The sequence below is a fragment of the Bombina bombina genome, chromosome 1 (assembly GCF_027579735.1).
Source record: "Bombina bombina isolate aBomBom1 chromosome 1, aBomBom1.pri, whole genome shotgun sequence".
In the NCBI taxonomy this organism is placed as follows: domain Eukaryota; kingdom Metazoa; phylum Chordata; class Amphibia; order Anura; family Bombinatoridae; genus Bombina; species Bombina bombina.
In genome coordinates, this window is record NC_069499.1 from 85,585,967 (window position 1) to 85,599,098 (window position 13,132).

Here is a 13,132-nt window from a genome sequence, read left to right on the forward strand (position 1 = left end):
ATAACAATTCTGACTGAGGAAAAGGTTAAGGACTTCAGAAACTACAGCTCAGCTAAACATACAACATTAAAAAGGGACATGTAGTCAATAGTATAAAAGAGACATAGCAGCATACTACCAACTTTTGATGTCCCTTTACTTTAATTCTCCTCTTGGTAATATGCAAAGACCCAATAGAAGTTTGATAGAGACTTTCTTTGAAACATTTCCTATGTAAGATGAACTATGTCTAAGTGTTAAGACTTTCCTAGAAACAAATACTGGGCATTAAGAAGCTTATGTGTTGATGACAATTTTCTATCGCAAAAATCCTGTTTGCGATTTTTTCTTGATAAACTTTATTTTATTTTCAAATATAGAACAAGTCAGCTAAGTTCGCAAGGTTTGGCAAAGAAATTAATTCTGAAATATTTCGTACTCTAGAGGATGTATGACAGAACTGGAACTTTAAATCGGAAGTTCTCAATAGTAGAACTAAAGAGAAAAGTCAGTTGAGAGAACACACAAATTCTCTAAGAGTTTTGCTGTAATCCATAAACCAGTTTTATTTGATGTCCTAGGGAGATCTGCACAGACTGAATACCAAGTTTCTGATTATGGACACACTTCATAAAGTATACCATAACACATTCAAACTTGACACTTCAAAACCAAGAATCTAGACTTCAAAGGGACACCAAAGTGAAAATTTCATGATTCAGAGCATGCCGTTTCAAAGATACTTTCTAACATTACACATTGTTTTGCAGTCTTGTTACATGCACACTTTTTCAGTATAAGTATGTGCAAGAGTTCAGTGTATACTAATAAGTGATTGGCTAATAGCTGTCACATGATACAGGAGAGGTCTAGGCAAATTGAAATCAATTTTGCCATTTGAAGGGAAAAAATTAAAATATCTACTGCTTATTCTGAATTCAGACAGTGCTATTGCATTGTCTTATTATGCATCTCTACAGGATTTAATGGTTCTTTAAATTACTCATTCCAGAATCTAAGACCAGAGGTTCTCCCATATTAGCTATTATTCTTACCACAAGATGGAGAGCCAAAGGATAAAAAAAAAAAATACAACAGAAACCTTAAAGGCATGACATGCTAGTAGCAAATTGAGGGTGGTTATTTAAAGCAGTAAAGTCCGTCTCTATTACTCATATTTTGGAACCCATGGAAATTCTTGAAGCCCCAGAATCACAAATCATTTAGTTTGCCTCAAAAGTCACCCAGATATTTTTTATAATGAAGCAGTATAAAGGGTCCAGATGTGTCTATACCATGTATAATCATTAACAGGTTCTCCAATAGACACCATTAGCCAAAAAAGGGCATTAAAGGGACAGTCAAGTCTAAAAAAACCCTCATGATTCAAATAGTGCATTTAATTTTAAACAACTTTCCAATGAACTTTTATCACCAATTTTGCTTTGTTCTCTTGGTATTCTTAGTTGAAAGCTAAACCTAGAAGGTTCATATGTTAATTTCTTAGACCTTGAAGGCCGCCTCTAATCTAAATGCATTTTGATAGTTTTTCACCACTAGAGGGCATTGAATGTGTTTCATATAGATAAAATTGAGCTCATGCACATGAATTTACCATGGAGACCGTTCTGATTGGCTAAAATGCAAGTGTCAAAATAACTGAAATAAGGGGGCAGTCTGCTGAGGCTTAGATACAAGGTAATAACAGAGGTAAAACGTGTATAATTATAACGGTGTTGGTTGCTATCTTTTAAAACAAAAATTGTGTTGTCTGTCCCTTTAAGCTAAAAAACATAATTTATGCTTACCTGATAAATTCCTTTCTCCTGTAGTGTAGTCAGTCCACGGGTCATCCATTACTTATGGGATATTAACTCCTCCCCAACAGGAAGTGCAAGAGGATCACCGAAGCAGAGCTGCTATATAGCTCCTCCCCTCTACGTCATACCCAGTCATTCGACCGAAACCAAACGAGAAAGGAGAAACTATAGGGTGCAGTGGTGACTGGAGTATAATTTAAAATTTAGACCTCCCATAAAAAACAGGGCGGGCCGTGGACTGACTACACTACAGGAGAAATGAATTTCAGGTAAGCATAAATTATGTTTTCTCCTGTTAAGTGTAGTCAGTCCACGGGTCATCCATTACTTATGGGATACCAATACCAAAGCTAGAAGTACACGGATGACGGGAGGGAAAGGCAGGATCTTTACACAGAAGGAACCACTGCCTGAAGAACCTTTCTCCCAAAAACAGCCTCAGAAGAAGCAAAAGTGTCAAATTTGTAAAATTTGGAAAAAGTATGAAGAGAAGACCAAGTTGCAGCCTTGCAAATCTGTTCAGAGGCCTCATTCTTAAAGGCCCACGTGGAAGCCACAGCTCTCGTAGAATGAGCTGTAATTCTTTCAGGAGGCTGCTGTCCAGCAGTCTCATAGGCTAAACGTATTATGCTACGAAGCCAAAAAGAGAGAGAGGTAGCAGATGCTTTTTGACCTCTCCTCTGACCAGAATAAACTGCAAACAGGGAAGATGTTTGGCGAAAGTCTTTAGTTGCCTGTAAATAAAATTTCAAGGCACGGACTACGTCTAGATTGTGCAGAAGTCGTTCCTTCTTTGAAGAAGGGTTAGGGCACAATAATGGAACAATCTCTTGATTGATATTCTTGTTAGTGACTACCTTAGGTAAGAACCCAGGTTTAGTACGCAGAACTACCTTGTCTGAATGAAAAATCAGATAAGGAGAATCACAATGTAAAGCCGATAACTCAGAGACTCTACGAGCCGAGGAAATAGCCATTAGAAACAGAACTTTCCAAGATAACAGCTTGATATCAATGGAATGAAAGGGTTCAAACGGAACACCCTGTAAAACGTTAAGAACTAAGTTTAAGCTCCACGGTGGAGCAACAGTCTTAAACAAAGGCTTAATCCTGGCCAAAGCCTGACAAAAAGCCTGAACGTCTGGAACTTCTGACAGACGTTTGTGTAAAAGGATGGACAGAGCTGAGATCTGTCCCTTTAAAGAACTTGCAGATAAACCCTTTTCTAAACCTTCTTGTAGAAAAGACAATATCCTAGGAATCCTAACCTTACTCCAAGAGTAACTCTTGGATTCGCACCAGTGTAAATATTTACGCCATATTTTATGGTAAATTTTCCTGGTAACAGGTTTCCTAGCCTGTATTAAGGTATCAATTACTGACTCCGAAAATCCACGCTTTGATAAAATCAAGCGTTCAATCTCCATGCAGTCAGCTTCAGAGAAATTAGATTTTGATGTTTGAAAGGACCCTGAATTAGAAGGTCCTGTCTCAGAGGCAGAGACCAAGGTGGACAGGATGACATGTCCACTAGATCTGCATACCAGGTCCTGCGTGGCCACGCAGGCGCTATTAGAATCACCGATGCTTTCTCCTGTTTGATCCTGGCAATCAAACGAGGAAGCATCGGGAAGGGTGGAAACACATAAGCCATCTTGAAGGTCCAAGGTGCTGTCAAAGCATCTATCAGGACCGCTCCCGGGTCCCTGGACCTGGACCCGTAACAAGGAAGCTTGGCATTCTGGCGAGACGCCATGAGATCCATATCTGGTTTGCCCCAACGTCGAAGTATTTGGGCAAAGACCTCCGGATGAAGTTCCCACTCCCCCGGATGAAAAGTCTGGCGACTTAGGAAATCCGCCTCCCAGTTCTCCACGCCTGGGATGTGGATCGCTGACAGGTGGCAAGAGTGAGACTCTGCCCAGCGAATTATCTTTGATACTTCCATCATCGCTAGGGAACTCCTTGTCCCTCCCTGATGGTTGATGTAAGCCACAGTCGTGATGTTGTCCGACTGAAACCTGATGAACCTCAGAGTTGCTAACTGAGGCCAAGCCAGAAGGGCATTGAGAACTGCTCTCAATTCCAGAATGTTTATTGGAAGGAGACTCTCCTCCTGAGTCCATGATCCCTGAGCCTTCAGGGAATTCCAGACAGCGCCCCAACCTAGTAGGCTGGCGTCTGTTACAATTGTCCAGTCTGGCCTGCTGAAGGGCATCCCCCTGCCCAGATGTGGCTGAGAAAGCCACCATAGAAGAGAATCTCTGGTCTCTTGATCCAGATTCAGCATAGGGGACAAATCTGAGTAATCCCCATTCCACTGACTTAGCATGCACAATTGCAGCGGTCTGAGATGCAGGCGTGCAAAAGGTACTATGTCCATTGCCGCTACCATTAAGCCGATTACCTCCATGCATTGAGCCACTGACGGGTGTTGAATGGAATGAAGGACACGGCAAGCATTTAGAAGTTTTGTTAACCTGTCCTCTGTCAGGTAAATTTTCATTTCTACAGAATCTATAAGAGTCCCCAAGAAGGGAACTCTTGTGAGTGGCAATAGAGAACTCTTTTCTACGTTCACCTTCCACCCATGCGACCTTAGAAATGCCAGAACTAACTCTGTATGAGACTTGGCAGTTTGGAAATTTGACACTTGTATCAGAATGTCGTCTAGGTACGGAGCTACCGCTATTCCTCGCGGTCTTAGTACCGCCAGAAGAGAGCCCAGGACCTTTGTAAAGATCCTTGGAGCCGTAGCTAACCCGAAGGGAAGAGCTACAAACTGATAATGCCTGTCTAGGAAGGCAAACCTTAGGTACCGGTAATGATCCCTGTGAATCGGTATGTGAAGGTACGCATCCTTTAGATCCACTGTGGTCATGTACTGACCCTTTTGGATCATGGGTAAGATTGTCCGAATAGTTTCCATTTTGAACGATGGAACTCTTAGGAATTTGTTTAGGATCTTTAAATCCAAAATTGGTCTGAAGGTTCCCTCTTTCTTGGGAACCACAAACAGATTTGAGTAAAACCCTTGTTCGTGTTCCGACCGCGGAACCGGATGGATCACTCCCATTAACAAAAGATCTTGAACACAGCGTAGAAACACCTCTTTCTTTGTCTGGTTTGTTGACAACCTTGAAAGATGAAATCTCCCTTTGGGAGGAGAAGCTTTGAAGTCCAGAAGATATCCCTGGGATATGATCTCTAACGCCCAGGGATCCTGGACATCTCTTGCCCAAGCCTGGGCGAAGAGAGAAAGTCTGCCCCCTACTAGATCCGTTGCCGGATCGGGGGCCCTCACTTCATGCTGTCTTAGGGGCGGCAGCAGGTTTTCTGGCCTGCTTGCCCTTGTTCCAGGTCTGGTTAGGTTTCCAGCCCTGTCTGTAACGAGCAACAGTTCCTTCCTGTTTTGTAGCGGAGGAAGTTGATGCTGCTCCTGCCTTGAAGTTACGAAAGGCACGAAAAATAGACTGTTTGGCCTTTGATTTGGCCTTGTCCTGAGGAAGAGTATGACCCTTACCTCCAGTAATGTCAGCAATAATTTCTTTCAAGCCGGGCCCAAATAATGTCTGCCCTTTGAAAGGTATGTTAAGCAATTTAGATTTAGAAGTCACATCGGCTGACCAGGATTTTAGCCACAGCGCTCTGCGCGCCTGGATGGCGAATCCGGAATTCTTAGCCGTAAGCTTAGTTAAATGTACTACGGCATCAGAAATAAATGAATTAGCTAGCTTAAGGACTCTAAGCTTGTCTATGATTTCATCCAATGGAACTGAGTTAATGGTCTCCTCTAGAGACTCAAACCAAAATGCCGCCGCAGCCGTGACAGGCGCAATGCATGCGAGAGGTTGTAATATAAAACCTTGTTGAGTAAAGATTTTCTTAAGGTAACCCTCTAATTTTTTGTCCATTGGGTCTGAAAAGGCACAGCTATCCTCCACTGGGATAGTGGTACGCTTAGCCAGAGTAGAAACTGCTCCTTCCACCTTAGGGACCGTCTGCCATAAGTCCCGTGTGGTGGCGTCTATTGGAAACATTTTTCTAAATATAGGAGGGGGGGAAAAGGGCACACCTGGCCTATCCCACTCCTTAGTAATAATTTCTGTAAGTCTCTTAGGTATAGGAAAGACGTCAGTACACGCCGGTACCGCATAGTATCTATCCAGCCTACATAATTTCTCTGGGATTGCAACCGTGTTACAATCATTGAGAGCCGCTAATACCTCCCCTAATAATACACAGAGGTTTTCAAGCTTAAATTTAAAATTTGAAATGTCTGAGTCCAGTCTATTTGGATCAGATCCATCACCCACAGAATGAAGCTCTCCGTCTTCATGTTCTGCCACTTGTGACGCAGTATCAGACATGGCTCTAACATTATCAGCGTACTCTGTTCTCACCCCAGAGTGGTCGCGTTTACCTCGAAGTTCTGGTAATTTAGATAAAACTTCAGTCATAACATTAGCCATGTCTTGTAAAGTGATTTGTAATGGCCGCCCTGACGTCCTTGGCGTCCCAATATCACGCACCTCCTGAGCGGGAGATGCAGGTACTGACACGTGAGGAGAGTTAGTCGGCATAACTTTCCCCTCGTTGTCTGGTGAAATTTTCTTAAAATGTACAGATTGACTTTTATTTAAAGTAGCATCAATGCAATTAGTACACAAATTTCTATTGGGCTCCACATTGGCTTTTGAACATATTGCACAAAGAGATTCCTCTATGTCAGACATGATAAAACTAGCAATTAGACTAGCAAGCTTGGAAAATACTTTTCAAATAAATTTGCAAGCAATATAAAAAACGTTACTGTGCCTTTAAGAAGCACACAAAAACTGTCACAGTTGAATAACAATAAACCGGATTAGTTATAGAAACCAAATTTTAACAGTAAATGCATAAATTTGCTAATGAGTGCAATCCTTTGCTAATGGATGATTAACCCTTAATATCAGAAAAACGGATAACAATTGAAAATATAAGCGTTTTTATCACAGTCAAAGCACAGTCTCACAGGTCTGCTGTGAGTGATTACCTCCCTCAAAACTAGTTTTGAAGACCCCTGAGCTCTGTAGAGACGTCCTGGATCATGCAGGGAGAAGAAGGCAGACTGTGACTGAATTTCTAATGCGTAGTAAAAGCGCCAAAATAGGCCCCTCCCACTCACAATACCACAGTGAGGGAAGCTCAGTAAACTGTTTTATTCAAAACAAACGACAGCCATGTGGAAAATAACGCCCAAAACAATTTTTCACCAAGTACCTCAGATAATTAAACGATTTAACATGCCAGCAAACGTTTAAAATCTAATTTATGAAATGTCATTAAAAAGCCTGCTGCTAGTCGCTCACACTGCAAGTTAGGCTAAAAGTTATATGCATACAGTATTTTCCCAGTGAAGTGCCATTCCCCAGAAATACTTAAGTGTAAACAAACATACATATCAGCCTGATACCAGTTGCTACTACTGCATTTAAGGCTGTACTTACATTATATCGGTATTAGCAGTATTTTCTCAGTCAATTCCATTCCTTAGAAAATAATATACTGCAACATACCTCTTTGCAGGTGAACCTGCCCGCTGTCCCCTGTTCTGAAGTTACCTCACTCCTCAGAATGGCCGAGAACAGCAAATGGATCTTAGTTACGTCCGCTAAGATCATACACAAAACTCAGGTAGATTCTTCTTCAAATGCTGCCTGAGAAAAAACACACTCCGGTGCCGTTTAAAAACATAATTTATGCTTACCTGATAAATTCCTTTCTCCTGTAGTGTAGTCAGTCCACGGGTCATCATTACTTATGGGATATTAACTCCTCCCCAACAGGAAGTGCAAGAGGATCACCCAAGCAGAGCTGCTATATAGCTCCTCCCCTCTACGTCACACCCAGTCATTCGACCAAGAACCAAACGAGAAAGGAGAAACTATAGGGTGCAGTGGTGACTGGAGTATAATTTAAAAATTTAGACCTGCCTTAAAAAACAGGGCGGGCCGTGGACTGACTACACTACAGGAGAAAGGAATTTATCAGGTAAGCATAAATTATGTTTTCTCCTGTTAAGTGTAGTCAGTCCACGGGTCATCATTACTTCTGGGATACCAATACCAAAGCTAAGTACACGGATGACGGGAGGGACAGGCAGGATCTCTTATACGGAAGGAACCACTGCCTGAAGAACCTTTCTCCCAAAAACAGCCTCCGAAGAAGCAAAAGTGTCAAATTTGTAAAATTTGTAAAAAGTATGAAGAGAAGACCAAGTTGCAGCCTTGCAAATCTGTTCTACAGAGGCCTCGTTCTTAAAAGGCCCAAGTGGAAGCCACAGCTCTAGTAGAATGAGCTGTAATCCTTTCAGGAGGTTGCTGTCCAGCAGTCTCATAGGCTAAACGTATTATGCTACGAAGCCAAAAGGATAGAGAGGTAGCAGATGCTTTTTGACCTCTCCTCTGTCCAGAATAAACGACAAACAGGGAAGAAGTTTGTCGAAAATCTTTAGTTGCCTGTAAATAAAATTTCAGGGCACGGACTACATCTAGATTGTGCAGAAGTCGTTCCTTCATTGAAGAAGGGTTAGGACACAATGATGGAACAACAATCTCTTGATTGATATTCTTGTTAGTGACTACCTTAGGTAAGAACCCAGGTTTAGTACGCAGAACTACCTTATCTGAATGAAAAATCAGATACGGAGAATCACAATGTAAGGCTGGTAATTCAGAGACTCTACGAGCCGAGGAAATAGCCATTAAAAACAGAACTTTCCAAGATAACAGCTTGATATCAATGGAGTGAAGAGGTTCAAACGGAACACCCTGTAAAACGTTAACTAAGTTTAAGCTCCACGGCGGAGCAACAGATTTAAACACAGGCTTAATCCTGGCCAAGGCCTGACAAAAAGCCTGAACGTCTGGAACTTCTGACAGACGCTTGTGTAAAAGGATGGACAGAGCTGAGATCTGTCCCTTTAACGAACTAGCAGATAAACCCTTTTCTAAACCTTCTTGTAGAAAAGACAATATCCTAGGAATCCTAACCTTACTCCATGAGTAACCCTTGGATTCGCACCAGTGTAAGTATTTACGCCATATCTTATGGTAAATTTTCCTGGTAACAGGTTTCCTAGCCTGTATTAAGGTATCAATTACTGGCTCTGAAAATCCACGCTTTGATAAAATTAAGCGTTCAATTTCCATGCAGTCAGCTTCAGAGAAATTAGATTTTGATGTTTGAAAGGACCCTGAATTAGAAGGTCCTGTCTCAGAGGCAGAGACCAAGGTGGACAGGATGACATGTCCACTAGATCTGCATACCAGGTCCTGCGTGGCCACACAGGCGCTATTAGAATCACTGATGCTTTCTCCTGTTTGATCCTTGCAATCAAACGAGGAAGCATCGGGAAGGGTGGAAACACATAAGCCATCCTGAAGGTCCAAGGTGCTGTCAAGGCATCTATCAGGACCGCTCCCGGGTCCCTGGACCTGTAACGAGGAAGCTTGGCGTTCCGGCGAGACGCCATGAGATCCATATCTGGTTTGCCCCAACGTTGAAGTATTTGGTCAAAGACCTCCGGATGAAGTTCCCACTCCCCCGGATGAAAAGTCTGGCGACTTAGGAAATCCGCCTCCCAGTTGTCCACTCCTGGGATGTGGATCGCTGACAGGTGGCAAGAGTGAGACTCTGCCCAGCGAATTATCTTTGATACTTCCATCATCGCTAGGGAACTCCTTGTCCCTCCCTGATGGTTGATGTAAGCCACAGTCGTGATGTTGTCCGACTGAAACCTGATAAACCTCAGAGTTGCTGAGGCCAAGCCAGTAGGGCATTGAGAACTGCTCTCAATTCCAGAATGTTTATTGGAAGGAGACTCTCCTCTTGAGTCCATGATCCCTGAGTCTTCAGGGAATTCCAGACAGCGCCCCAACCTAGAAGGCTGGCGTCTGTAGTTACAATTGTCCAGTCTGGCCTGCTGAAGGGCATCCCCTTGGACAGATGTGGCAGAGAAAGCCACCATAGAAGAGAATCTCTGGTCTCCTGATCCAGATTCAGCGTAGGGGACAAATCTGAGTAATCCCCATTCCACTGACTTAGCATGCACAATTGCAGCGGTCTGAGGTGCAGGCGTGCAAAAGGAACTATGTCCATTGCCGCTACCATTAAGCCGATTACCTCCATGCATTGAGCCACTGACGGGTGTTGAATGGAATGAAGGGCACGGCAAGCATCCACAGTCCTCTCACACATCCTATCTATTAGTTGGGTGCAAGAGAATGACTGGGTGTGACGTAGAGGGGAGGAGCTATATAGCAGCTCTGCTTGGGTGATCCTCTTGCACTTCCTGTTGGGGAGGAGTTAATATCCCATAAGTAATGGATGACCAGTGGACTGACTACACTTAACAGGCGAAATCAATAGTTCCATTCAGATAATAAGAGCACAGCTTAGCAAATATATAAAATTAGGTAGTGCAAATTATGCCCAAAAAAAAGGTCTTCAAGTTAGCAACAAGGCCACCTGAAGCAGAAAAACTGACTTGATTACTACTATAAACGGGATTACTTCCCATGCAGAGAGTACTGCAGGACCCATTGTGCAGAATGTTGTGAAAATGGATGGGGTCTTCAGCTATTCATATCTAATCTAAATGATTAAATCTGTTTCCAAAATCAAGCAAACCATACACTATGACAGATCTTTAGGATTACCTTGGATAAAAACCAGGTTTAATAATTACTGAGCAGCTAATTATATTATATTATATGTGCTGCACTCTTAACACAAAAAGAACATACACTTGTTATGATTAACTCTTACTATACAATGTCCTAATGTATTTAGCGTTAAACCCTAAAAAATTGTGTATTGGCAAGAAAACAGAAAAACTAAAAAATAGTTACGTTGTGGGACTGTGGTCTGTGTAATGCACATTTCATGTTTTAGTAGAAGCACAGTAAACCACTTTTTGGCCATAGTTTGAGTAAAAGTTGGGAAAGCAAAATTAAGAAACACACCTTAAAAGTGCTGTGAATTAAACCAAACATTTTAATCTATTCTGTAGTGGATAAAAAAAAAATGCTTGCCCTATAATACACTGTGTAGTGTCCATTATCCAATACTAGTGGTGAGAGTGTGTGTGCATATGGATTATATAAGTTACATATAAATATTTTCACCACACGTGTATAGAACAGATTTTATTCCACCTTACCTAGAGACAGGAAGACTAAGATCATTACCCTTTAGATAACCAAGATGTTTAACTTTTGAGATAATATAAAATAAGATTTTATTGAAAGAAAAAATGTGTAACGTAAAATTGAAAAAAAAAAAAAAAAAAAAAGTACAAATAAATATACACCACTCTTATTGATGAAGCATCCTTTATTTACTATTTTGCACCCTATACTAAAACAAACAAAAAAACGAGACATGACAAATACATACTTGTACTTCTGAAAGAAGTTAGGAGCTTCAAAAAGTTTGGACCATTCAGCTTTACCCAGCAAGATTTCATCTGTAATAGAAAGGCCTAGGAGTAATGAGAAAAAAACAAAATAAAAAAAAATTTGAGCACACAGGAAATCTTCAGTTCAGAAGCTTCTCTCTAGATTATATCTTGGGCACCAGACTAGAAAAAAAGTGAGGTATAAATGTATGCAGTCAAGTCAAAAAAAAAAAAAAAAAAAAAGAACACAAAACCAACACACTACCTTTTTTGAACTCCTCAACCATGACCATGCGTGTAGACACTGATACATTGTAAGTAGAATTCTGTTGTGGATAGGCTGGTGTAATGATAGGCATGAGATGGTACCTATCACTGGGATTAACCTATACAAAATAGAATTGCATTAAAACTATATATTTTTTTTTTTTAAATGTTCGCCGCTACCTTTATCACTCTAAGTGAGGTTCTTTTAAATTCAACACCAGTTTTACTTTCAAAAGTAAATATATAATTAACTTTGTATATCAAACAAAATAAATGAAGGGATTGAAAACTGCAATACTGCACATTGGGGTGGGGGGAAAAAAGTTAATAATCTCAAGTAACCAAAAATGTTATAAATTCCCATCTCGTAGCCAGGTATAGACATACACAATATATCTCAACCAACAAGGTAATTGACAATTGGCCAAACCACATACAAAATCTAATGCAAACCTAAATTTAGTTTAATAGCTAGGTGCAAGACCTTAACTTCCCATCATTATAACTGTAAACCAAACAAATAAGAAATAGCACTTAAAATATTTTAGAATGAAAAAAATGTTTACTCTAAAGATAAGAAATGCATGTTTACAACCTAACCCTAGGGATCCCCACATAGAACTTTTTACAACTTTCAACGAAATGTATATATCCCTAGCAGTTAAAATCCTTACTAGATGGATATAGGTAGATATAAAGATTTTGCTTACCTGAAAAAATTAATTTCCTTCTTGGCAGTGAGGGTTCACGAAAACAGTTACCTATGGGAAATTGGTATTCTGGCCACCATGAGACAGACACCCCAAAAAAAACACTGAAATATCCCTCCCACTTCCCCTACTCCCCCAGTAATTCAAGCCGGGGATAATGAAAAGTAGAGAGATAAAAGGGATACACAGGTGTGCTCAAACTGTCGCCACTACACAAAATCAGGGCAGGTTCGTGGACCCTCACTGCCAAGAAGGAAATTAATCAGGTAAGCATACATTTTCCTTCTAATGGCAGTGAGGGGAAACGAAAACAATAAATTACATATAGAAAATCAATACCCATGCTGAGGAGTACACAAATGTTAGGGAGGGAAATAGAGAAGGTGCAGTCCCAAAAACAAGACATGACCTCTGAGGAAAGAAAAAAATAAAAATTCTACTCCCAACAGATGTCTCCGCTGAGACAAAACATGTAGCAGACCTAAAAATCTGTACAACAGAAAATTTATTCAAGGAGATCAAAAAAACAAAAAACAAAAACAAAACAAAACAAAAAAAGGGGGAACCGCATAGGCAAAAATTTGTCAAATTTAAAATTGAGCAGCCGGACTATTCCGGAAAAGGCAAGCAAACCAGGATACTGCATAAGCGAAAAAAAGTAGAACGAAAACGCTCAAACCATATCCAAACCATCTTCAAAAATAAGATGAAGAAAAATGGGAAATGTTATTACAAGGAGTAAAGTATTAGCATTTGAGAGAATTTCTGAGTGTGCACTAAACCACTATGCACAGTGTGAGACAGACTTGGCACTGTTTGTACAGTGTGTGCCTGAGTCAGACGGCAAATCACTCATTTGCAGAGGAGGTAGGACTTACTTAGCAAATGTTTATTTCTTTGTGCAATTTCGG

At 40.9% G+C, this 13,132-nt stretch overlaps 1 protein-coding gene across 1 annotated transcript in view; it reads right to left on the bottom strand.

The window, feature by feature from the left end:
• The window catches only part of PAPOLA (poly(A) polymerase alpha), a gene marked incomplete in the record, with an annotated part of 373,831 nt that overhangs the window by 293,619 nt on the left and 67,080 nt on the right, over nt 1-13,132 (bottom strand). Inside the window, 2 exon segments of the mRNA XM_053697494.1 lie at nt 11,244-11,328; nt 11,510-11,630. Coding sequence (XP_053553469.1) covers nt 11,244-11,328; nt 11,510-11,630 — 206 coding nt within the window.